At 48.0% G+C, this 25,629-nt stretch overlaps 1 protein-coding gene across 18 annotated transcripts in view; it reads right to left on the reverse strand.

Moving 5' to 3' along the window:
- The window catches only part of ralgps2 (Ral GEF with PH domain and SH3 binding motif 2), a 911,087-nt gene that overhangs the window by 706,770 nt on the left and 178,688 nt on the right, over positions 1–25,629 (reverse strand). For all 18 annotated transcript variants that reach the window (XR_015077609.1, XR_015077608.1, XM_085982223.1 and 15 more), the window contains one exon: positions 8,923–9,047. Coding sequence is in view for 16 of the 18 variants with exons in the window: in XM_085982223.1 (XP_085838349.1) it covers positions 8,923–8,979 (57 nt within the window). In the remaining 2 variants the exon portion in view is untranslated. The remainder of the gene's footprint in view (positions 1–8,922; positions 9,048–25,629) is intronic.

The raw sequence follows: 25,629 nt of genomic DNA on the forward strand, positions 1-25,629 counted from the left end.
CAATCTCTTCGCTCTCTCTCACTCCCAATCTCTCGCTCTCTCACACTCCCAATCTCTCTCTCTCTCACACTCCAGTCTCTCTCTCTCACACTCCAGTCTCTCCCTCTCTCACTCCCAATCTCTCTCTCTATCTCCCCATTCTCTCTCTATCTCCCCATTCTCTCTCTCTCTCCCCAGTCTGTCTCTCTCTCCCAGTCTGTCTCTCTCTCACACTCCCAATCTCTCGCTCTCTCACACTCCCAATCTCTCTCTCTCTCACACTCCCAATCTCTCTCTCTCACACTCCCAATCTCTCTCTCTCACACTCCCAATCTCTGTCTCACACTCCCAATCTCTGTCTCACACTCCCAGTCTCTCTCTCTCACACTCCCAATCTCTCTCTCACACTCCCAATCTCTCTCTCACACTCCCAATCTCTCTCTCAACACCTCCCAATCTCTCTCTCACACTCCCAATCTCTCTCTCACACTCCCAATCTCTCTCTCACACTCCCAATCTCTCTCTCACACTCCCAATCTCTCTCTCACACTCCAATCTCTCTCTCTCACACTCCCAATCTCTCTCTCTCACACTCCCAATCTCTCTCTCACACTCCCAATCTCTCTCTCACATCCCAATCTCTCTCTCTCACACTCCCAATCTCTCTCTCTCACATCCCAATCTCTCTCACACTCCCAATCTCTCTCTCTCACACTCCCAATCTCTCTCTCTCACACTCCCAATCTCTCTCTCTCACTCCCAATCTCTCTCTCTCACACTCCCAATCTCTCTCTCTCTCACACTCCCAATCTCTCTCTCTCACACTCCCAATCTCTCTCTCTCACACTCCAATCTCTCTCTCTCACACTCCAATCTCTCTCTCTCACACTCCCAATCTCTCTCTCTCACACTCCCAATCTCTCTCTCTCACACTCCCAATCTCTCTCTCTCACACTCCCAATCTCTCTCTCTCACACTCCCAATCTCTCTCTCTCACACTCCCAATCTCTCTCTCTCACACTCCCAATCTCTCTCTCTCACACTCCCAATCTCTCTCTCTCACACTCCCAATCTCTCTCTCTCACACTCCCAATCTCTCTCTCTCACACTCCCAATCTCTCTCTCTCAATTCACAATTCAAATCGCTTTATTGGCATGATAAGTTACATCTTATGTTGCCAAAGCATCAAAATACATTTATGGTTTACCACATAAACGCAGTTCTATTCACAGTGTATAAACAGGTATATCCCTGAGTGTATAAATATACATTCACATTGTTTATATATATTCACTCCCAATCTCTCTCTCACTCCCAATCTCTCTCTCTCACACTCCCAATCTCTCTCTCCTTCCCTCTCTCTCCTTCCCCTTCCCCCTCTCTCTCTCCTTCCCTTCCCCCTCTCTCTCTCTCTCTCCTTCCCCTTCCCCCTCTCTCTCTCTCCTTCCCCTTCCCCCTCTCGCTCTCTCTCCTTCCCCTTCCCCCCCTCTCTTTCCCCCCTCTCTCTCTCTCTTTCCCCTTCCAATTCCAATTCCAATTCCAATTAAAATGCTTTATTGGCATGAAAGTTTACAGAGAACCATATTGCCAAAGCTTACATAGCAAAAAGGTACAGTTTTCCAACATTCTGTAGGTGTCAATCGATTTGACATTTGTTGGGTACATACAATATTACTTTTAAACAATATTAATTTTAAACAGTCTTTGTACTTCATTTGGTACGTTCAATATTAATTTTAAACAGTCTTAATTTTAAACAGTCCTCAGGTTGTGACATGTTGTTACATATTTGGCCCCAAGGTATGGTCTGTCTCCTTCTCCTAGGACTAATCTCAATTTTGACAGATCATCCAATTCCTTGAAATCTGGGGTTGTTTGGCTTAGCTTGTTGAATAATATGTTTCTTGATGTGTTGAATTTTTCGCATTTTAGGAGGAAATGCATTTCTGTTTCAACCTCGCCAGCCAGACATTGATCGCATATTCTATTCTCTCTAGGCTGCCAGGATTTCTTGTATCTGCCTTTTTCAATTTCCAGTTGGTGGTCGCTTAGTCTGTACCTGGTGAGGGTCTGTCTCTGTTTTGTGTCTCTGATGGTCGTGAGGTAGTCTGCCAGTTTATATTCTCTTTTTAGGGCCCGGTAACATTCTAATCTGCTTTGGCTTTCGGTTATTTTGTTCCAATGTTCCAGGTAGGTTTCTTTGCATTTTTTAATGATTGGTTCACTCGGATTGGTGTTTGGACGGCTGTGTTGGTCTGGGGCTGGTCAGGGTCCGGCTGAGTACTTAGTTTCCGTAGCAGCTGACTCAGGGGACTCTTTTCTGGGTTTAGCTCTTGGGTCTGAAAGGCTTTGAAATGAAGGGTGTCTGGGAGCTAGATTTGAGGTGATTTAGGAAGTTTAGTGCTCGTTTTTGGATGTTTATTATCAGTGGGTATCTGCCTAGTTCGGCTCTGCATGCATTTGTTGGCGTTTTCCTTTGGGTGCGAAGGATGCTTCGGCAGAATTCTGCATGTAGGGCTTCTATTGTATGTTTTTCCCCATTTAGTGTAGCTTTGGTGATTTAGCGGGCCCCATACTTCACTACCGTACAGTGCAATGGGCAGGATTATGCTGTCAAATATTTTGAGCCAGATTTTGATTGGGATTTGGATGTTGTAGAATTTTCTTTTTATTGCATATAGGGCTCTTCGGGCTTTTTCTTTTAGTGCATTCACTGCTATGCTGAAGCTCCCTGATGCTGTAATAGTTAGACCAAGGTAGGTGTAGCTCATAGTGTGTCCTATAGTGATATCACTGAGGGTAAACTGGTATTTGTTTTCCTGACATCTGGGCCTTTTTTGAAAAATCATGATGTTGGTTTTCTTTAGATTTACTGTTAGAGCCCAATTTTGGCAGTATTTGTCGAGTAGGTCTAGTTGTTGCTGTAATCCCTGTTCTGTGGGAGACAGCAGAACCAGGTCGTCCGCATAGAACAGGGATTTCACTTCTCCATCTAGGAGACGGAGACCTGGTGACTCGCTTTGCTCCCCCTCTCTCTCTCTCTCCTTCCCCTTCCCCCCTCTCTCTCTCTCTTTCCCCTTCCCCCTCTCTCTCTCTCCTTCCCCTTCCCCCTCTCTCTCTCTCTCTCCTTCCCCTTCCCCCTCTCTCTCTCTCTCTCCTTCCCCTTCCCCCCCTCTCTCTCTTTCCCCTTCCCCCTCTCTCTCTCTTTCCCCTTCCCCCTCTCTCTCTCTTTCCCCTTCCCCCTCTCTCTCTCTCCTTCCCCTTCCCTCTCTCTCTCTCTCCTTCCCCTTCCCTCTCTCTCTCTCTCCTTCCCCTTCCCCCTCTCTCTCTCCTTCCCCCCTCTCTCTCTCTCTCCTTCCCCTTCCCTCTCTCTCTCCTTCCCCTTCCCCCTCTCTCTCTCTCCTTCCCTTCCCCCTCTCTCTCTCTCCTTCCCCTTCCCCCTCTCTCTCTCTCCTTCCCCTTCCCTCTCTCTCTCTCCTTCCCCCCCTCTCCCCCTCTCTCTCTCTCCTTCCCTCTCTCTCTTCCCCCCCAGTCGCTCCCTCTCTCTCTTCCAACAACAACATGCTCTCGAGAAAGCCTCGGCACCGCCGGGCTCCCCCAGCTAGTATCTATATATATATAAATCGGTCGATCTGTCTGTCTGTCATTCTGTCTGTCATTCTGTCTGTCATCGCCTGTGCGTCTGTCGGGCTATGCGCTCGAAAGTTACAGGGCGTACCTACGCGCACGTTACCTCCAAAGAAAGCCTACGCTTCCGAGACGGTTTTAAGCGTATTTACGTTCGGCCGGGCTAAAATCGCGCCCGCGGTATCCGAAAAACCTTAACATTCCGCTCATTAGCATCTCATTATCCGCTCATTAGCGACAGAGTGACCTCGAGCTCGACTAATCGTACGCCGGGTTGCTGGCGTGTGCCGCTGGGCCAATCGGTGCGTGTGTGGGTGGGCCTTATCGTTCTGAACCGAGGTGAGTAGCCGCCATCTTGCTTCCATTCTTTTTCCTGCTTTCCGCGTCTTTCTTTTCAAATATACATTTCCAGCAAAAAAAAAGTTGCTTTAAAACACACATTGTTTTTTAAAAAGTGAATTAATTTGTAAATCTTTTGTCTAACCTCTATAATTCTCCTACCTTTCACCGTTTTTCCAGGCCGGGGCCTAGGCTTCTCCAACTGCCAGCAGTGCAACTCTAGACCCAGGCTCCCGGCCTAGACAGAGACAAACACTGGCAGAGGGGCAGAGGGTGTGCTGCCTCAGCTCCATTCCCGGGGTCAGTAGGTGGGGAGGCTTCATAAGCAACTGGGGTAGGTTGCAAGCCCCAAATAATAATCTGAAGATCCTGTGTTTGCAGCTGAGGAAATTTCTTCTGCAGACAGCACCCGGTTAACGGCAGCCATGTTTGTCAAGGAGGGCAAAAAGTTTCAGTGTGATGCCATTTTGATTCAGTGTGTAACAGAGTGCATGCGCGGCCATCTTAGTTCAGGAACATAGAGTGGGTGGGGCTTCTGTGCTCCAAATCTGTGTCTGTGACAATCGACCGTGTAGCTGTGCAAGGTCTGTCGCTATAGCAACAGCTTTAGCTAGAGGCTTCAGGGCACACCTGAGTGTTTAGAAGCTGTTGCTAAGCAACAGTGTTTGTTGTTAAATACAGAGATAAGAATCTCCGTATCTCTCAACATTAACTCTGAAGAGTGGGTGCCGGATAGCACAAAGTTTCATGTACTTTAAGTTTATCTCCCCCCTCCCTTTCCACCCCCCACCACCCCCCCTCACACCCCCTTCCCCCCCAACCCCCCCCCACACCCCCTTTCCCCCACACACCCCCCCAACCCCCCTTCCCCTCCCACACCCTTTCCCCCCACACCCACCCTCCACACCCCCTTCCCCCCACACCGACCTCCCACCCCCCTTCCCCACCCCCCCCTTCCCCTCCCGTTCACCCCCTTCCACCCCTCCCCACCCCCTTCCCCTCCCCCCCACCCACTTCCCCTCCCCGCCACACCCCATCCCTCCCCCTCCCTTTGCTCCCCCCTCCCCTCCCCCCTAACCCCCCTCCCCTCCCCCCTCCCTCCCTTCCCCCCCCTCTCTTCCCCTCCCCTCCCTTCCCTCTCTTCCCCCTCCCTCCCTCTTCCCTCCCTCTCTTCCCCTCTTCCCCCTCCCCCTCCCCCTCCCCCTCTTCCCCTCCCCCTCTTCCCCCTCCCCCTCTTCCCCCTCCCCCTCTTCCCCCCTCCCTCTCTTCCCCCCCTCCCCCTCCCCTCCCTCTCTTCCCCCTCCCCTCCCTCTCTTCCCCCCTCCCCTTTCCCCCCTCCCCTTTTCCCCCCTCCCTCTCTTCCCCCCCCTCCCCTCCCTCTCTTCCTCCCCCTCCCCTCCCTCTTCCCCTCTTCCCCCCCCTCCCTCTCTCCCCTCTTCCCCTCCCCCTCCCCCTCTTCCCCCTCCCCCTCTTCCCCTCTTCCCCCTCCCCCTCTTCCCCCCTCCCTCTCTTCCCCCCCTCCCCCTCCCCTCCCTCTCTTCCCCCCTCCCCTCCTCTCTCTCCCCCCTCCCCTTTCCCCCCTCCCCTTTTCCCCCCCTCCCTCTCTTCCCCCCCTCCCCTCCCTCTCTTCCTCCCCCTCCCCTCCCTCTTCCCCCCTCCCCTCCCTCTCTTCCCCCCCTCCCCTCCCTTCCCCCCTCCCTCCATTGTCTCCCGCCCGCCCTCCCTTCCCTCCCCCCCGCCCTTTCCCCTCCCCCCCGCCCTTTCCCCTCCCGCCCCGCCCTTCCCCCCCGCCCTCCCTTCCCCCCAGTCTCTCTCTCTCTTCCCCCCAGTCGCTCTCTCTCTACCCCCCAGTCGCTCTCTCTCTACCCCCCAGTCGCTCTCTCTCTACCCCCCAGTCGCTCTCTCTCTACCCCCCAGTCGCTCTCTCTCTACCCCCAGTCGCTCTCTCTCTACCCCCCAGTCGCTCTCTCTCTACCCCCCAGTCGCTCTCTCTCTTTCCCCCACCTCCCCCCCCCCCCCCAAGTCGCTCTCTCTCTCTCTCTCTTCCAACAACAAATTGCCCTCGAAAAAGCCTCGGCACCGCCGGGCACTTCAGCTAGTCTATATATATAAATCGGTACTTCTGTCATTCTGTCTGTCATTCTGTCTATCTGTCATTCTGTCTGTCATTGCCTGTGCGTCTGGCGGGCTATGCGCTCGAAAGTTACAGGGGGTACCTACGCGCGCGTTACCTCCAAAGAAAGCTTACGCTTCCGAGACGGTTTTAAGCGTATTTACGTTTCGGCCGGGCTAAAATCGCGCCCGCGGTATCCGAAAAACCTTAACATTCCGCTCATTAGCATCTCATTACCGCTCATTAGCGACAGAGTGACCTCGAGCTCGACCAATCGTACGCCGGGTTGCTGGCGTGTGCCGCCGGGCCAATCGGTGCGTGTGTGGGCGGGCCTTATCGTTCTGAACCGACGTGAGTAGCCGCCATCTTGCTTCCATTCTTTTTCCTGCTTTCTGCGTCTTTCTTTTCAAATATACATTTCCAGCAAAATAAAATTGAATTTATTAAATTGTTTTAAAATAAATCACTCATTTGTAAATATTTTATCGAACCTGAAGATTCTTTTTCCTACCGTTCCCCGTTTTTTTCTTAGGCCTGAAAGCCTGGGCCTTTCTTGCCCAGCCAGGCCCGAGCTAGGTAATTGGGCTGCTGCTAAGCTCCTCACCCCCCGCCCCCGGTGTCACGTTACCCGGGGCAACGGCGTCAGCCACGAGGGTCAGGGTGCGCGCGCAGCAGGAGCAGGTGAGACTCTGTTCCGCGCTCGGCTCGGGCGGGGGGGGGGGGGCTCTCGAGAGTGCGGATCTCGGCCTTGGTGAGTGGGAAGGGTTACCCCGGCAACGGGAGTGCGGGGCGGGCTCGGAAAGCGGGGCTCTCGGGAGTGCGGGGCGGGGCGGCTGGGGCTTCGAGAGCGGGGCTCTCGAGAGTGCGGGGCGGGGCGGCGCGGCAGGGTTACCCCGGCAACCGGGCGTGGCTGTCTCTCAGCCTCAAGCCCTCCCTTCCCCCCCCCCACCCCCTCCCTTCCCCCCCGCCCCCTCCCGCCCTTCCCCCCCCTCCTCCGCCCTCCCTTCCCCCCCGCCACGCCCCCTCCCCCCCTCCCCCGCCCTCTCTTCCCCTCCCACCCTCTCTCTCTCTTCCCCCCCAGTCGCGCTCTCTCTCTCTCTCTCCCCGCCCCGCCCCCCCCCCCCCCAGTCGCGCTCGCTCTCTCTCTTCCAACAACATGCCCTCGAAAAAGCCTCGGCACCGCCGGGCACTTCAGCTAGTATATATATCTATATATATATATATATATATATATATATATATATATATATATATATATAAATCGGTCGATCTGTCTCTGTCATTCTGTCTGTCATCGCGTGCGTCTGGCGAGCTATGTGCTCGAAAGTTACAGGGCATACCTACGCACGCGTTACCTCCAAAGAAAGCTTACGCTTCCGAGACGGTTTTAAGCGTATTTACGTTTCGGCCGGGCTAAAATCCCGCCCGCGGTATCCCAAAAATCTTCAACATTCCACTCATTAGCATCTCATTATCCGCTCATTAGCGACAGAGTGACCTCGAGCTCGACCAATCATACGCCGGGTTGCTGGCGTGTGCCGCCGGGCCAATCGGTGCGTGTGTGGCCGGGCCTTATCGTTCTGAACCGAGGTGAGTCGCCGCCATCTTGATTCCAAACTTTTCCTTTCTTTTCCCGTCTTAAAAACGTTGCTTTTAAAACACATATTGTTTTTAAAAAAAATGATTTAGAAAGTAATTAATTTATCTAATCTCATTAATTTTCCTACCTTTCCCCGTTTTTCCAGGTAGGCCTAGAAGCCTCGGCGTCTCCTCCGCACCCACGCCCGAGCTAAGCACCTCCCGGCCCCACTCGAAGGCTGGAGGGCCGAGCCTCAGCCCAGCGCCGCTAGGGTGTGCGCGCAGCAGGAGCTGAGACGCGCTGTCTCTCTGGTTCGGCCGGGGGGCGGGGCTTGCTGAGCGTCAAGCGTTACCCTGGCAACCCCGGCCGGCCGTCTCGCACAGCCGCAATCGGCGGTCTTCACCTCGGGCGGGGGGGGGGGGGGTGGGGGTCGCTACCCTCGGGGGGGGGGGGGGGGGGGGGGCCGCACGCGCAGCAGGAGCAGCTGAGACGCGGCCTCTCTCTCTCTCTGGCTCGGCCCGGGGGCGGGGCTTGGTCAGCGTCACGGTTACCCTGGCAACCGGGCCCGCCAGCCGAGCCAGAGGCGCCGCGTCTCAGCTCCTGCTGCGCGCGCAATCGGCGGTCTTCACATCGGGGGTGGGGGGGGGCGCGACCCTCGGGCGGGGGTGGGGGGGGGCGCGACCCTCGGGCGGGGGTGGGGGGGGGCGCGCGACCCTCGGGCGGGGGTGGGGGGGGGCGCGCGACCCTCGGGCGGGGGTGGGGGCGGCGCGACCCTCGGGGGGCGGGACGACCCTCGGGTGGGGGGGGGGCCCCGCCACCCACCACCCCCCACCCCCCCCCCCGTCTTCCCCCCAGTGGCTCTCTCTCTTCCCCCCAGTCGCTCTCTCGCTTCCCCCCAGTCGCTCTCTCGCTTCCCCCCAGTCGCTCTCTCGCTTCCCCCCAGTCGCTCTCTCGCTTCCCCCCAGTCGCTCTCTCTCTTCCCCCCAGTCGCTCTCTCTCTCTTCCCCCCCAGTTGCTCTCTCTTCCCCCCCAGTCGCTCTCTCTCTCTTCCCCCCCAGTTGCTCTCTCTTCCCCCCCAGTCGCTCTCTCTCTCTTCCCCCCCAGTCGCTCTCTCTCTTTCCTCTCCTCCCCCCCCCCCCCCCCAGTCGCTCTCTCTCTCTCTTCCAACAACATCATGCCCTCAAAAATCCCTCGGCACCGCCGGGCACTCCAGCTAGTAAGAAATACATAAACACAGATAGAGCTACGTTGCCTGAGGTTCCAAGGAGTAAATATTAGTCTTACCTCTGAAGCAGTGGCTGTGAAATATATGGTGCTCGACTGTCCGTTAGTCAGGTCCATACTTCCTATGCCATCCACCACGGTAGCACTATGGAAAGCTCATGGTCAGGACGTGAGCTTCATCACTCCTGCAACACAAAGAAAGGACACCAATCAGTTGCAAGATTTCTACCAAAGCAGCTTTGTCTCCTTATTTGTAAAACACCTTGGTTTTAAAAAAAGGTGCATGAAGTCGTCAGACTAATCCAGAGCACTTAATTTTCTCTTCCGTGACAAGCTAATTTACTAAAAGCAAATTAGCACCTAAAATGTATGCCTTCAAAACAATTACCATAAATTTACAAAGCAGCTGATGATTTTTAAATGATTCAAATGAGAGAAAGGTTTGACTCCCAATTATTGTACACAGAAAACTTTCAACAAGAAATACATTTCTACATAGTGGCAAACTATTAATTGCATATCTCTGAATATGTTTTGGCAATCAAGGGTTTTGCATTTAAATTGTAACATTAACACTAAGAACAATATTTACGTACTTAAATTCCCAATATGCCTACTAATTCCATTCTAAATGATGTAGTAATTTAGATGCGTTAAGCTTATCTGCAAGTATTTACTTCATAATTACTTTACCAAATGAAATACATAAATTGAATCATCTTGAATTCATATTTTTCCTCATTGTATTATTTGGCCAATATTCTCCTTCCTCAAGACACTAAGTCTTGCTGGGATATGGTTCCACAAATGACAGCATGCCCGCAGTACCTCATTCAAGTTTTGTCAGGCTATTCCACTATGGAAGGCATCACAGCCAAGAAGAAACCTTTTCACCCTTGATGCAGTGGTTTCTGGGATGATTTTCCCCTCCTGGAAATGGTGAGGCCAATCATAGCACCCCAAATTCTGTTCTGAATAAGCTAACCCAGCACAGGCCAGGAATTGAATCAGGGATCTTCTGAATTTAAGGTCCTGTTTTACATTGGACACTGCCTTTAACTGTGAGGCTATCAGAGGAATATTTATTAAATTCTATCTTAGCTTAACAAAATCAGCTGGCACACTTATATTGGTTTCCAACCTCAAATGGGAAAAGTTTGAAATTGTGCAAATGTAAACATTTAAAGGAGCTAACAGAGGGGGCTGATCAGGGCAATGCGGTTGATGTGGTGTAAAAGGCGTTTGATAAAGTGCCACATAATAAGCTTGCCAGCAAAGTTGAAGCCCATGGAATAAAAGTGACAGTGGGCAGCATGGATACGAAATTAGCTAAGTGACAGGAAACAGAGTAGTGGTGAACGGTTGTTTTTCAAACTAGTGGAAGGTATACAGTGGTGTTCACCAGTGGTCGGTACTGGGACCACTGCTTTTCTCAAAATATATTAATGACTTGGATGTGGGTGTACAGGGCACAATTTCAAAATTTGCAGATGGCACAAAACTTGGAAGTATAGTGAACAGTGAGGAGGGATAGTGATAGACTTCAAGAGAACATAAACAGACTGGTGGAATGGGCGGACACGTGGCAGATGAAATTTAACGCAGAAAAATGTGAAGTGATACATTTTGGTAGGAAGAACGAGGAGGGGCAATATAAACTAAAGGGTACAATTCTAAAGCATTTACAGGGAGACCTGGGGGTATATGTGCACAAATCTTTGAAGGTGACAGGGCAGGTTGAGAAAGTGGTTAAAAAAGCATACGGGATCCTGGGCTTCATAAATAGAGGCACAGAGTACAAAAGCAAGGAAGTTATGATGAACCTTTAGAAAACACTGGAGTATTGTGTCCAATTCTGGGCACTGCACTTTTGGAAGGATGTGAAGGCCTTAGAGCGGATGCAGAAAAGATTTACAAGAATGATTCCAGGGACGAGGGACTTCAGTTATGTGGATAGACTGGAGAAGCTGGGGTTGTTCTCCTTAGAACAGAGAAGGTTGAGGGGAGATTTGATAGAGGTGTTCAAAATCATGAGGGGTCTGGACAGAGTAGATAGAGAGAAACTGTTCCCACTGGCAGAAGGGTTGAGAACCAGAGGACACAGATTTAAGGTGATTAGCAGAAGAACCAAAGGCGACATGAGGAAAAACTTTTTTACGCAGCGAGTGGTGATGATCTGGAATGCACTGCCCGAAAGGGTGGTGGAGGCAGATTCAATCACGGCTTTCAAAAGGGAATTGGATAAGTACCTGAAGGAGAAAAATTTGCATGACTATGGGTAAAGGGCAGGGGAGTGGGACCAGCTAAAGTGCTCTTGCAGAGAGCCGGCACGGGCTCAACAGGCCAAATGGCCTCCTTCTGTGCTGTAACCATTCTATGATTCTATCCTGCAGCCCCAGCTATAAAGTTTCAGAAATCCACCAGTTTTCCTTCTGATCACTCTCAGCATTATGTGCACTGAAAACATCCAAAGGCACAAACAACCAATTCTGTGCCAACACCGAGCACAGGCTGTATAATATCCATCCATGTGGTACAAGGAACAGTAATTGAAACTATACTGCAATGCAACTTTATCAGCACTTAACACAATTACAGCAACAATTTGCATTGATTTAGTGCCTTCAACGTCAAAAAAATTGTCCCAAGTTGTTTCACAGAGGTATAAAACAAAATGAAGCCAAGGAAGGAGATATTAGGAGGGGTTAACAAAAGCTTGGTCAAAGAAGTGGAATTTAAGAAGGGTCTCAAAAGAAGAGAGGGAGTTGACATGTGGAAGGTTTAGGGAGGGAATTCCAAAAGCATATAGCCTACGCAGCTGAATATACGGCCGCCAATGGCAGGCGAAGGGAGAGGGGATGCACAAGAGGTCAGAGTCAGAGAAATGGAAAATTCAGGGCGGGGCACTGTTGGGGTGGCCGAGGTTACAGAGATAAAGGGGGGGTGCAAGGCAGTCAAGGGATTTAAATATGAGGATGAGAATTATAAATTTGAAGTGTTGGGGGACCAGGAGCCAATGTAGGTTGGTGAGGACAAGGGTGATGGGTGAGCAGGATTTGGTACAGGATAGGATACTGCAGCAGAGTTTTGGAAGAGCTGAAGTTCATGGAGGATGAGAGGCTGGCCAGGAGAGCACTGGTGTCGTCAATTCTAGAGGTGAGAAAGGCATGATTGAGGATTTCAGCAGCAGATGGATTGAAGACCATTAAGTGACTTATGCAAACTAACAGTTAACAAAAAAAACGCAGTGACCCAGCATGTGCCACAATTCATTCAGATGTGTTAAATCTGTGTATCGGATAAACGTACATGTACTCAGAAATATATACCTTGCAGGGAACAATGAAAATCCCCCAAAAAGTTTCAGACCTAAATGCCACTTCAAATAAATGTAACTACAACTTGAAATGAGAAGAGGATTTCAGAATAAAGGAGTCCAGTTTACAGACCAAAACAACATGACTTTTGATGTGCCATCTTCACATCTAATGACTGGTGCTGGTTTCCGTTCCCTAGCCACTGACTCCATCCCTCTCCCTAACACCTGTCTGAGGCTGAACCACACTGTTCGCAACCTTGGCATCATATTTGAGCCCGAAATGAGCTTCCAGCCACATATCCGCAGCATAACTAAGAACGCCTATTTCCACTTCCGTAACAACGCCCGTCTCCGCCCTTGCCTCAGCTTATCCGCTGCTGAAACCCTCATCCATGCCTTTGTTATTTTTAGACTTGACTATTCCAACGCACTCCTGGCTGGCCTTCCACATTCTACCCTAAGTAAACTTGAGGTCATCCAAAACTCAGCTGCCCGTGTCCTAACTCACGCCAAGTCCCGTTCACCCATCACTCCTGTGCTCGCTGACCTACATTGGCTCTTGGTTAAGCAACGCCTTGATTTAAAAATTCTCATCCTTGTTTTCAAATCCCTCCATGGCCTCGCCCCTCCCTATCTCTAATCTCTTTCAGCCCCACAACCCCCCCACTCCGCCCCCCGAGATAGCTGCGCGCCTCTAATTCTGCCCTTTTGAGCATCCCTGATTATAATCGCTCAACCATTGGTGGCCGTGCCTTCTGTTGCCTAGGCCCTAAGCTCTGGAATTCCTTGGCTAAACCTCTCCACCTCTCTTTCCTCCTTTAAGGCGCTCCTTAAAACCTACCTCTTTGATCAAGCTTTTGGTAGCCTGCCCTAATTTATCCTTATGCGACTCGGTGTCAAATTTTTTCGTCTTTTAATACTCCTGTGAAGCATCTTGGGACGTTTTACGACGTTAAAGGTGCTATATAAATACAAGTTGTTGTTTATCCTAAGGTGCCAGGGGCTTGAACCAGCCATAACTAATAAGTTGCTGCCACCTAGTGGAAACAGGTGCATAGATTCAGTCTCTTTTAGCAAGCACAAAGTGGAAAACGATACGAAACAAAATAAAAAAATGAGCTCCACATATTCATGAGAAGAATTATCAAACAAGAACTAGAATTTATATGCACAAATTTGCTTTAGATGACGACTTTTTTGTTTATTTTTTAAATCACGAGTAACTCTCATTAACTTCAATAAACTAAAACCGTACATTAAAATAATGGGCACAAGGAACATTTTTGGGTGAGTATACAGTCCGTCCCTTTTTCAGAACCGGCATACAGCCTACATATTATTTTCAGTCTATAACTTTGTCACAGTTCATCCACACCATAGGTTTAGTCCTCATGGTACACTGAATCCACAATAATCTTATTTTTAAAGTTTCAATCACCTATACAGAATATGGAGAACTGGTATCACCTAATCATTTGAGGTCAAACAATATTCACATATCAGTTTGTAAAATGAAAATTAATAACACCACTAGTAAAACCATGTAACTCAATCACAGGAGACCATCACACAATGCTGATCACAAAACTCTGGATTTAAAAAAATGCACACTGTAATACAATATTTGTCTCCATATTATACCACACAGTGAAGCTTTTCCCAAGTCAGTAGTGCATCTCAGGGCTGAGATGATATTAATAAACCACTCGAGCTTCATACAGAGTTATCCTATGTCTCTCGACCCCTCCACTGCTTCTGATTTGTCATGCTGCTCGATTGACATCCAATATTGGATGAGCAGAAATTTCTCCAATTAATTATCGAGAAGACTGAAGCCGTTGACTTTGGTCGCCGCCACACACTCCGTTTCCAAGCCACCGACTCCGTCCCTCTCCCTGGCCACTGAGACTGAACCAAACTGTTCGCAGCCTCGGTGTCCTATTTGACCCCAAGCTGAACTTCCAACCCCACACCCTTTCCATCACCAAGACGGCCTACTTCCACCTCTGTAATATCGCCTGTCTCCTGCCCTTCCCTCAGCTCACCTGCTGTGAAACCCTCATCCATTCCTTTGTTACCACGAGGCTCGGCTATTCCAATGCTCTCATGGCCGGCCTCCCACCTTGCACCCTCCATAAACTTGAACTCATCCAAAACTTAGTGTGAGTTATGATACGAGCAGCCAAGTCCCGTTCACCCATCACCCGTGCTCGCTAACTGACATTGTCTCCCAATCCGCCAATGCCTCAATTTTAAAATTCACGATTGTTTTCAAATCCCTCCATGGCCTCGCCCCTCCCCATCTCTGTAATCTACTCCAGCCCTACAACCCCGAGATCTCTCTGCACTCCTTCAATTCTGACCACTTGCGCATTTATGATTTTCTTCGCTCCACCATTTGTGCTCCACCTTGGTCCCTTCAGATATTTTGGCCCAAAGCTCTGGAATTCCCTCCCTAAATCTCTCCTCCTCTCTCGATCCTTTAAGACGCTCCTTAAGACCTGTCTCTTCTTGTCCTAATATCTCTACGTGGCATGATGTCAAATTTTGTTTGGTAATTGCTCCTGTGACGCGCCTTAGGGCATTTTACTACATAAATGAAACTACTTGTCTAATGTATGTAGGAATTAAACACAGCAGGGATGGGGTTATGGTTATTGTCTCTGGCCAGTCAGAAGCCTCTGAGCTGCTCCAGGGACCCCCGTGCGGTTTCGAAGCGCTCCCCTATTCCTGGTTCTGACCGCCGGACTTATTCGGTAGCGATGTAGACAGAAAAACGTGACTCGTGGTTCGGGTGCAAAAACAGACCAGTATTTATTGAAACAGAAGAAAGAAACAACTTAAAAATAATCGATACAACACACCTATGCCTGGTACAGCACCTTTACATAAGAACATAAGAAACAGGAGGAGTAGGCCAATTGGCCCCTCGAGCCTGCTCCGCCATTCAATAAGATCATGGCTGATCTGATCCTAACCGCCAATTTACTATCACAGAACCATCTCCTGAATCTAACAGAATTAGACACACGAAATAGGAGCAGGATCAGGCTACACGGCCCCTGGGCCCGCTCCGCTACCCACAGGGCCACGACCGATCCGAACCTAGACTCATGTCCAAATTCCTGCCCGCTCCCCGTAACCCTTAATTCCCTTTACTTCTAGGAAACTGTCTATTTCTGTTTTAAATTTATGTAATGATGTAGCTTCTACAGCTTTTTGGGGCAGCATACTCCATGGACCTACCACCCTCTGAGTGAAGTAGTTCCTCCTCATCTCAGTTTTGAAAGAGCAGCCCCTTATTCTAAGACTATGCCCCCTAGTTCTAGTTTCACCCATCATCGGGAACATCCTCCCCGCATCCACCCGATCCAACCGCTTCACAATCTTATATGTTTCAATAAGATCGCCTCTCATTCTTCTGAACTCCAATGAGTAGAGTCCCAATCTACTCAACCTCTCCTCATATGTCCATCCCCTCATCCCCGGGATTAACCGAGTGAACCTTCTTTGTACTGACTCGAGAGCAAGTATGTGCTTTCTTAAGTATGGACACCAAAACTGTACGCAGTATTCCAGGTGTGGTCTCACCAATACCTTGTACAACAGAAGCAATACCTCCCTATTTTTATATTCTATCCCCCTAGCAATGAAAGCCAACATTCCATTGGCCTTCTTAATCACTTGCTGCACCTGCATACTAACCTTTTGAGTTTCGTGCACCAGGACCCCCAGATCCCTTTGTACTACAGTACTTTCCAGTTTCTTGCCATTAAGATAATAACTTGCTCTACGATTTTTCCTGCCAAAGTGCATAACCTCACACTTTCCAGTATTGTATTCCATCTGCCAAATCTCTGCCCACTTACTTAGCCTGTCTATGTCCCCTTGCAGGTTTTTTATGTCCTCCTCACTCACTACTTTCCCTCCCATCTTAGTATCATCTGCAAACTTTGATATGTTACACTCGGTCCCCTCCTCCAAATCGTTAATATAGATTGTGAAGAGTTGGGGACCCAGCACTGACCCCTGTGGAACACCACTAGTTACTGATTGCCAGTCCGAGAATGAACCATTTATCCCAACTCTCTGCCTTCTGTTAGATAGCCAATCCTCTATCCATGCCAGAATATTACCCCCAATCCCGTGATTTTTTATCTTAAGCAATATTCTTTTGTGTGGCACCTTGTCAAATGCCTTTTGGAAGTCTAAATACACTACGTCCACTGGTTCCCCTTTATCCACCCTATATGTTACTTCCTCAAAGAACTCCAGTAAATTTGTCAAACATAACTTCCCCTTCATAAAACCATGCTGACTTTGTCCTATTAAATTATGATTATCCAAATGTCCTGTTACTGTCTCCTTAATAATGGACTCCAAAATTTTACCTACCACAGATGTTAAGCTAACCAGTCTATAGTTTCCAGCCTTCTGTCTACTGCCCTTTTTAAATAAGGGTGTGACATTAGCAGTTTTCCAGTCTGCCGGGACCTTTGCCGAGTCCAGGGAGTTTTGGAAAATTACCAATGCATCCACAATCCCTACCGCCACTTCCCTCAAGACCCTAGGATGTAAGCCATCAGGTCCAGGTGATTTATCCGCCTTGAGTCCCATTATTTTACCGAGTACCACTTCCTTAGTGATTTTGATCGTGTTTAGCTCCTCCCCCCCTATAGCCCCCTATTTGTCCAGTGTTGGGATATTCTTAGTGTCTTCTACTGTAAAGACTGATACAAAATATTCATTCAGTGTTTTTGCCATCTCCATATTTCCCACCATTAATTTCCCGGTCTCATCCTCTAAGGGACCAACATTTACTTTAGCCACCCTTTTTCTTTTTATATAACTATAAAAACTCTTACTATCTGTTTTTATATTTTTTGCTAATTTACTTTCATAATCTATCTTCCCTTTCTTAATCAATCCTTTTGTTATTTTTTGCTGTCTTTTAAAGCTTTCCCAATCCTCTATCCTCCCACTAGATTTGGCTACCTTATATGCCCTTGTTTTTAGTCAAATATTATCCTTAATTTCTTTACTTAGCCACGGATGGCTGTCTTTTCTTTTACACCCTTTTCTTCTCAGTGGAATATATTTTTTTTGGAAGTTGTAAAATAACTCCTTAAATGTACACCATTGATCATGTATCGTCTTACCCTTGAATCTATTTTCCCAATCCACTCTACTCAATTCCGCTCTCATACCTTCATAGTCTCCTTTATTCAAGCTTAGCACGCTTGTTTGAGATCCAACCTTCTCACCCTCTAATTGAATATGGAATTCAACCATGTTATGGTCACTCATTCCAAGGGGATCCTTTACTAGGACATTTTAAATTAATCCTGTCTCGTTACACAGGACCAGATCTAAGGTTGCCTGCCCCCTGGTCGGTTCAGTTACATACTGCTCAAGAAACCCATCCCTAATACACTCAATGAACTCTTCCTCAAGGCAGCCCTGCCCAATTTGATTTGTCCAATTAATATGATAGTTAAAATCCCCCATAATTATAGATGTTCCCTTATTACAAGCCTCAACTATTTCCTGATTGATACTCCGTCCAACAGAGTTGCAACTGTTCGGAGGCCTATAGACTACGCCCACTAGTGTTTTTTCCCCCTTATTATTCCTTACCTCCACCCAAACTGTTTCATTATCCTGATCTTTTGACCCAATATCATTTCTCTGTATTACAGTGATTCCTTCCTTTATTAACATAGCCACCCCACCGCCCCTTCCTTCCTGATCGTTAAATAACCTGGTATGTTTAATTCCCAGGCAGTCACCCTGCAGCCATGTTTCTGTAATGGCCACAAGATCATGCCCATATGTAGTTATTTGTGCCATTAACTCGTCTATTTTGTTACGAATGCTACGTGCATTCAGATAGAGAACTTTCAAATATGTTTTGTGACACTTAGTTCCTGCTTTTGCCCTTTTTATTACTTTACCTTTTACTCCATACCTTCTGCCCCTTCCTGACACGCTCTGGTTTTTAATTTCCCCACTGCTACCTAAGTCTATGACCTTCTCTGTTGTCATTTTTATTATTTGCTCTCTAGGAACCTCCCCCCCACTAGTTAGTTTAAAGCCCTCTCTACAGCCCTAGTTATATGATCCGCCAGGACTCTAGTCCCAGCACTGGCCAAGTGAAGCCCGTCCCAACGGACCAGCTCCCTCCTGCCCCAGTACTGGTGCCAGTGTCCCAGGAAGCAAAACCCATTTCTCCCACACCAGTCTTTGAGCCACGCATTTAACTCTCTAATTTTATTTGTCTTAGCCAAATTCGCTCGTGGCTCAGGTAATAATCCAGAGATTATTACCCTTGAGGTTCTGCTTATTAATTTGGCCCCTAGCTGCTCAAACTCCCGCAGCAGAACCTCCTTCCTTGTCCTATCTATGTCGTTGGTACCAACATGGACCACGACAACTGGATCCTCCCCCTCCCACTCCAAGTTTCTCTCCAGTCCAGAGGAGATGTCCTTAACCCTGGCACCGGGCAGGCAACACAGCCTTTGGGACTCTCGCTCTCGGCTGCAAAGCACTCTATCTATCCCCCTAACGATACTATCCCCTACCACTACATTTCTTTTAACTCCCCCCACTGGAATGGCCCCCCGCTCCACGGTGCTGTGGCCAGGTTGCTCATCCTCCCCGCAGTCCCTGTTCCCATCCTCACAGGGAGTAAGAGCCTCGAACCTGTTGGACAAGTGCAAGGGCTGCGGCTCCTCCAACTCTACCTCCTGGATCCCCGTACCTGCCTCACTTCTAGTCACACCATCCTGACCCTGGCCACGGACTACATCTGAATAAATTTAATCTAATTGGTGTGACTACCTCATGATACACAGAGTCCAGGTAACTCTCCCCCTCCCTGATGTGTCTCAGTGTTTGAAGCTCGAACTCCAGCTCTTCAACACGGAGCCGGAATTCCTCGAGCAGCCAACACTTACTGCAAATGTGATCACCGTGAGCATCAATGGTGTCCACCAGCTCCCACATATTGCAGCAGCAACACATCACCTGATCTCCCATTCTATGTAATTAATTAAATTTGATATTATTTTTAAATACCCTCTGTCCCGATTCTAGATGATGAATATCGCACCTTAGAAACTATAAACCAAAGAGATTTAAGTTTAAAAAGGGAGAAATACTTACCAACCAATCACTTACCCGCTTTCTGGTGACGTCACACTTGGATTACTTTTTACCCCTCTCCTTCCCTCCGAGTTCCCAGACTGGAGACTGGTACGCCTTACCTGGTCTCTGGGACTTTTATAGCCCCGCTGAAATTCCCGCCGACGCTGTGAGGCCTTACCTTTGCTTAACACAGTTCACTTATCGTTTACTACAGCACTCTTTCGCTTAGTGGCTTTACTTAAATACAGCACCTTCAACTAGTGCAACACACCTTTAATACAGTACACTTTGCTCACTACAGCACCTCTGCTTAGTGGCTTTTACTTAAATACAGCACTTTAATACAGCTGCTTAGTGTCCACTGAAGCACCTTTCTGCTTAGAGCAACACTGTTACTCAAATACAGCACTTTACTTCTTACAAATCACTTAATGTTCACTACAGCACTTCCCTTAGTGCAACACTTTTATTTAAATACAGCACTTTCAATACAGAACTCAGTGTTCACTACAGCACTTCTCTGCTAGTGCAACACTGTTACTTAAATAGGGGAGGAGAGAACGGACACAACGATGGAAAATCGACTAAAATTACAGTTCTAACAAAATTCCCCTTAATTCCCACCCCTACACCTATTCTAAGTTGCCTTGTAATGGGACAGAAAAATATATGCTCACGAATGAAAACGCCTGCTCCGTGCCCTTGCGGTCTTTGATCTTCATTGCCCCGAAGTAGTGAACACCCCAGTATTTTAAAAGTAAACTGCTGGTATTCCACTCCTTTAGGCAGGCTCCCAAGTTGTAGAGGGCACGGAGGCGAGGCCGCAGAGAGAGAGAGAGAGAGAGAGAGAGATGGCTTCTTGAGAAGCTATCTTATACCCCATTTGGGGCTGAAACCTTCCCACCCAGATCCAGGTGCATCTGGGCTGAACAAAAGGGATCCAAACTGTCCCCATTGTCTGTGATGGGTTTGGATGAATTACCCATTGATCGTGATGGGTTTGTGATGTATTCCCATTCATCGTACTGAGTTTGAATGGAGCTGTCTTGGTTTGAAAAGAAGCATGTCTTTCTATAATTGCTGAGTAAACAGCTTTGGAAGTTAGTGTAAACAAAAGTCATTGTCCTGTGGTCAAACTGAAACCTCTCAAGTGGTTAATCCTTTGTGTAAACATAGTAGCAGTTTCTGTCGATTGTCTCTGCAGGGTGGGGAACTCCCTGAACTGCCTTTGATTGGCAGTTTAGTCAGCCATCTTTGATCTTCCCTTTTCATATGTCCACAGTCTGTGTCCTGACACGAGGTCGGACAGCCATCTTTGATTACCCCTTTTTCACAGACACACGCAAGCTGCCTTTTCAATGTCTTTTGTCTTCTGCCACGAGGTCTGACGGCCATTTTGATCCCTGGATTTTAAAGGTATATTACCCAGGTATTCTTTAATCAAAAAATCAATCTTCGGAACTCTAGGAAATTTCAAAATTATTGCGAAATCCTTACATGTACCATATTTAAAAAGACTTAGCAATGTTAATTCTTCAAGTCGCAAAAATTGTTGATCAAATTCATTTACAAGGTCTCAGTAACAACTTTATCAAGTCTCTTTTTTCTTCGTTATCTCATGCCATTCCCTGACAGAGAGCAAGCTGACAGGCTGCTCCAATGGTTCTACCTAGGTTGTACTTTTCAGCCAGTGACTACATCATGCAGTTCAGGTGGATCCATCCTCAAGTTTTCCCATGTAAGGATGTAAATGGCATCTGCTCAGCAACCCTCCCAAGATGGGACCATTCATTGGAAGAAATGATGGACCACAAATGCATGTCCTAACATTCTAGAGCAATGCAATTTAAACTTAGATTTATACATAGAATATACAGCACAGAAACAAGCCATTCAGCCCAACTAGTCTGTACTGGTGTTTATACTCCACACGAGTCTTCTCCCATTCCATCTACCTCATCTCAGCCTTTCAGCATAGCTTTCTATTCCCTTTTCTCTCGTACTCATCTAGTTTCCTTTTAAAAGCATCTAGATAATGCCTTATAAATAGATCTAAGCATCGACATAATGCCTTAAACATAGCAAAAGCGTTCCAAGACACTTCACAGTTTGGCAGTTGGACCCAAGTCGAGGTAGAGGGGAATTAGGAGAAGTGGCCGAAGACTCAGTTGAAGAGATAAATTTTAAGATCATCGTTGAAATTGAGATGCTGCAAAGGAGCCAAGGAATAATATCCAAGAGCAAAAGGAAGGACAGTATTGAGTCCCAGCTCTGACAGCATCCAACAGCAGGGAAACCATGAATGGCAATCCAAGAGACACATGAGGCAGCAGATCTCCCAAGGACAAGTGAATAAGAAATAGAATACAAGAGCCTAACCATATTATGAGTGGCACGATTTTCAAAATGAAATCAGAGCAAATATGAAACCAGACAGCAGTACAAGGAAACAACGTCTCTGAATAAATTAAGCACATTCCTCCAGTTCAGGCCTCTTGCACATGCCCAACATTCAGCATTTCACCATTGGCGGCCGACCTCAGGCTCTAATATTCCCTCCCTAAACCACTCTGCCGCTCTATCTCTCTCTCCTCCTTTATTTCTCCCTCATTCTTTATGACACTCCTTAAAACAATCTTTCTTTGGCCAAGCTTTTGCTTATCTGTCCTAATATCTCTTTAGGTGGCTTGGTGTCGAATTTTGTTTGATAACGGTTTTGTGAAGCACCTTGGAACGTTTTACTACATTAAAGGCGTAATATAAATGCAAGTTGTTGTTGTTCTTGTTATGTCAACTACCAAAGTACACTATAATTTAAGACATTAGGTGGATTCATTAGAGAGCCAGGTAGAGTAATGGATATTTTTCTTTTTTTTTTTTAAAATTCATTCACAGGTTGTGGGTGTCGGTGGCAAGGCCAGCATTTATTGCCTATCCCTTGTAGTGTATGTACCTTTAAGAGCCCCTGTGTACTGTAATACCGGTAGTGACCACTCGGGTATATAAGCCTGTATAGCGTCTTGTATCTTTTAGTTCACCTCCAGACTTTGTTCAGTAAACACCTGTTAAACGAACTCCTGCATTCCGTGTCTCCCTTTAACACATGGATACAACAGTGGCGACGAATTGGAAACGGACTTACCTGCAATTCGGCAACACCTCAAGGAGATCGATTCTTCAGACGAAGGTCGAAGAAAAAAAAACTGAGTTCACCAGCTAGCCGGGTTGGTGGCAGGTACTGCACTAATCCTTCCTGGGCGGCGGCTGGGGCTCGATCAGGTGGCTCTGCAGCGGGGCCGAGCAGCGAGTCGGAAGGCGGAGGCAAACAGAGACGGAGGGTGGCGCACTCAGGAGACAGCCGGCGCTGCAAAGCAGGTCAGCATTCGGACCAAGCAGAGGGAGGGAAAAATCCCAGAGAGTCCGGCAGGAACGAGTCTCCAACTATTAAAAATATCTGTGTAAATAAAAACCGCAGAGAACAGCGTTGTCAGCAGCGGCGGGAATGCGCGGGAGTCGCCATTTTTTCTCGGCAGGGAAGAAAGGAAAACGCGGGAGGCGCCATTTTTGATTTTCAGGATGCCCAAGACTGGCAATATTACTGCTTTCGATAGTGATATAGAGGATTGGACCACATATGTGGAAAGAGTGGAGGTATATTGCACAGCGAATGAAGTAGAGGATGATAAAAAAAAGGCATCGGTACTTCTAAATCTGATGGGCGCAAGGACATACGGGCTGTTACGAAACGTAATCACTCCAGCCAAACCGATGGGCAAGAATTTTAAGGAGATTGTTGATACCCTACAGGAGCACATAAACCCAACACCGCTGCTGATAGCGGAACGATTCAAATTCTTCAGGAGGAATCAGCACAAGAATGAAAGTAACGCTGATTACCTCACCGAATTAAGAAAGCTGTCAAAGCACTGCCAATTCGGGGCAGGACTGGCAGATTCTCTACGAGACAAATTCGTCTGCGGTCTCCTAAGTGAAGGAACACAGAAAAGGCTACTTTCTGAGAAAGATTTGACACTGGACAAGGCTTTCAGTGTGGCTGTATCATACGAAGCAGCAGCAAGAGGAGCTGCAGAGATACAGCAAAAGCCACAGGACTTCGGCACCCATGAAATGACACGGGGTTGAGAGAGATGTTATCGCTGCGGCAGATCTACCCATGACCAGAGGGACTGCTGGTTCAAGGACAAACCATGCAGGCAATGCGGAAAGATGGGACACATTGCACGTGTATGCCGATCTGGGGGGAAAAAAATCCACTGACAGAAAAAAAATCAATCAGGAAAAGTACAGAAAGGTACAAATGATGACGGACAGTAGCTCCGAAGACCAGAAGAGCGATAGCGACTCCGGAAACAAGAGACTAAGCTGTCTCAAATTACATAATGTAATTGCCAAAGAAGATTACCAGACCATTTGGGTTACCCTCACGATAGCGGGGTCCCCAGTTAAAATGGAGCTAGATACAGGATCAGCTCTGACCGTCATAAGTCGACAGGATTACGAGCGGCTATTTCCGCATATACTTTTGAAAGACACATCCATTATCTTGAAGACATATACGGGGCAGAAAGTATACCCCAGAGGGAAAATAAGGGTGCCTGTTGTATACAACGGCAAGGAAATACAGAAGTTGTATTTATACGTTCTGCAAGATGGTGGTCCACCGCTGTTGGGACGTGAATGGATCAGGAAGATACGTTTAGACTGGCACTCCATTCAGGCACTGACGGTGACCAGTAAGAAAAAAAAATGATGACGTCATACCTGAACGATTAAAAGACAGCTTGGCCAACGCCAAAGAAGTGTTTCAACAGGAACTAGGAACCTTGAAAGGCGTCACCGCCTCAATAAAAGTAGAAGATGCGGCAATTCCCAAGTTTTTTAAGGCAAGGCCGGTGCCATACACAATTCGTCCAGCAGTCGAGGCAGAGCTGGAGAATTTGGAAAAGGCAGGCGTGTTATCCAAGGTAGATTGGAGCGAGTGGGCAACACCCATCGTCCCGGTCATGAAGAAAACGTTGAATAATGATAAATCTGAAGAACAGAGAAAAATTCGCATCTGTGGGGACTTCAAGGCGACTGTAAACCCGGTCCTTCACACGGTACAGTATCCTCTTCCGAGGATATAGAAGATATTTTCGCCTCACTATCCGGAGGGAAACGTTTCACCAAAATTGACTTGGCACAGGCATATCTACAGATGGAGGTTGAGGAGGCATCTAAAAAGTATCTCGCGATAAACACACACAAAGGCCTGTACCAGTACAATCGACTGGTTTTCGGAGTAGCATCAGCTCCAGCTATCTGGCAAAGAGCTATGGAGCAAGTCCTGCAAGGGATTCCGGGGACTCAATGCTACCTAGACAACATCCTTATAACAGGAGAAAACGACAACGAGCACCTTGCCAATTTGGAGCAGGTGCTCACTAGGCTGAGAGAACGGGGCCTACGAGCAAATCGCCCCAAGTGCGAATTTTTCCAGAAACAAATATCATATTGTGGCCATATAATTAACGAAGAAGGGTTGCATAAGTCACCTGAAAAAATTGAAGCGGTCATAAAAGCCCCAGCACCTGAAAATGTCTCACAATTAAGGTCGTTCCTGGGATTGATAAATTACTATCATAAATTTTTACCGAACTGGTCAACTGTTCTGCACCCTCTTAACGCACTGCTACAAACGGGAGTAATTTGGAACTGGAGCGAAGACTAAAAACGTGCCTTCCATAAATGCAAAGGCTTGATCACGTCCAAGGAAGTGTTGGCTCATTACAACCCATCACTGCCAATCAGACTGGCGTGCGATGCATCCCCTTACGACGTAGGAGCGGTATTATCGCATAGATTCCCTGATGGCTCGGAGCGGCCGATAGCTTTTGCGTCACGCTCATTGAACTCAGCTGAGCGTAACTATGCCCAGATCAACAGGGAAGCACTCAGCCTGGTGTGGGGAGTGAAGAAATTCAACCATTACCTACACGGACAAAAATTTACCTTGTTGACGGACCATCAACCCCTCGTCTCCATATTCAACCCTAAAAAGGGCGTTCCCATTATGACAGCGCAAAGGCTACAGAGGTGGTCCCTTTTCCTAGGGGCACACCAATATGACATAGAATACAAAGGATCAAAACAGCATGGGAATGCTGACGGTTTATCGCGCCTACCGTTGCCAACGGTAGAAGAGGCACCTACAGTGGACCCAGTGGAGATGTTCCACTCAACCATAGTGGAATGTCTACCAGTAACAAATTCGACCATTGAAAAGGAAACGAGAAATGACC

The sequence above is a fragment of the Somniosus microcephalus genome, chromosome 3 (assembly GCF_052327205.1).
Source record: "Somniosus microcephalus isolate GS21.2 chromosome 3, FLI_Smic_1.0, whole genome shotgun sequence".
In the NCBI taxonomy this organism is placed as follows: Eukaryota; Metazoa; Chordata; class Chondrichthyes; order Squaliformes; family Somniosidae; genus Somniosus; species Somniosus microcephalus.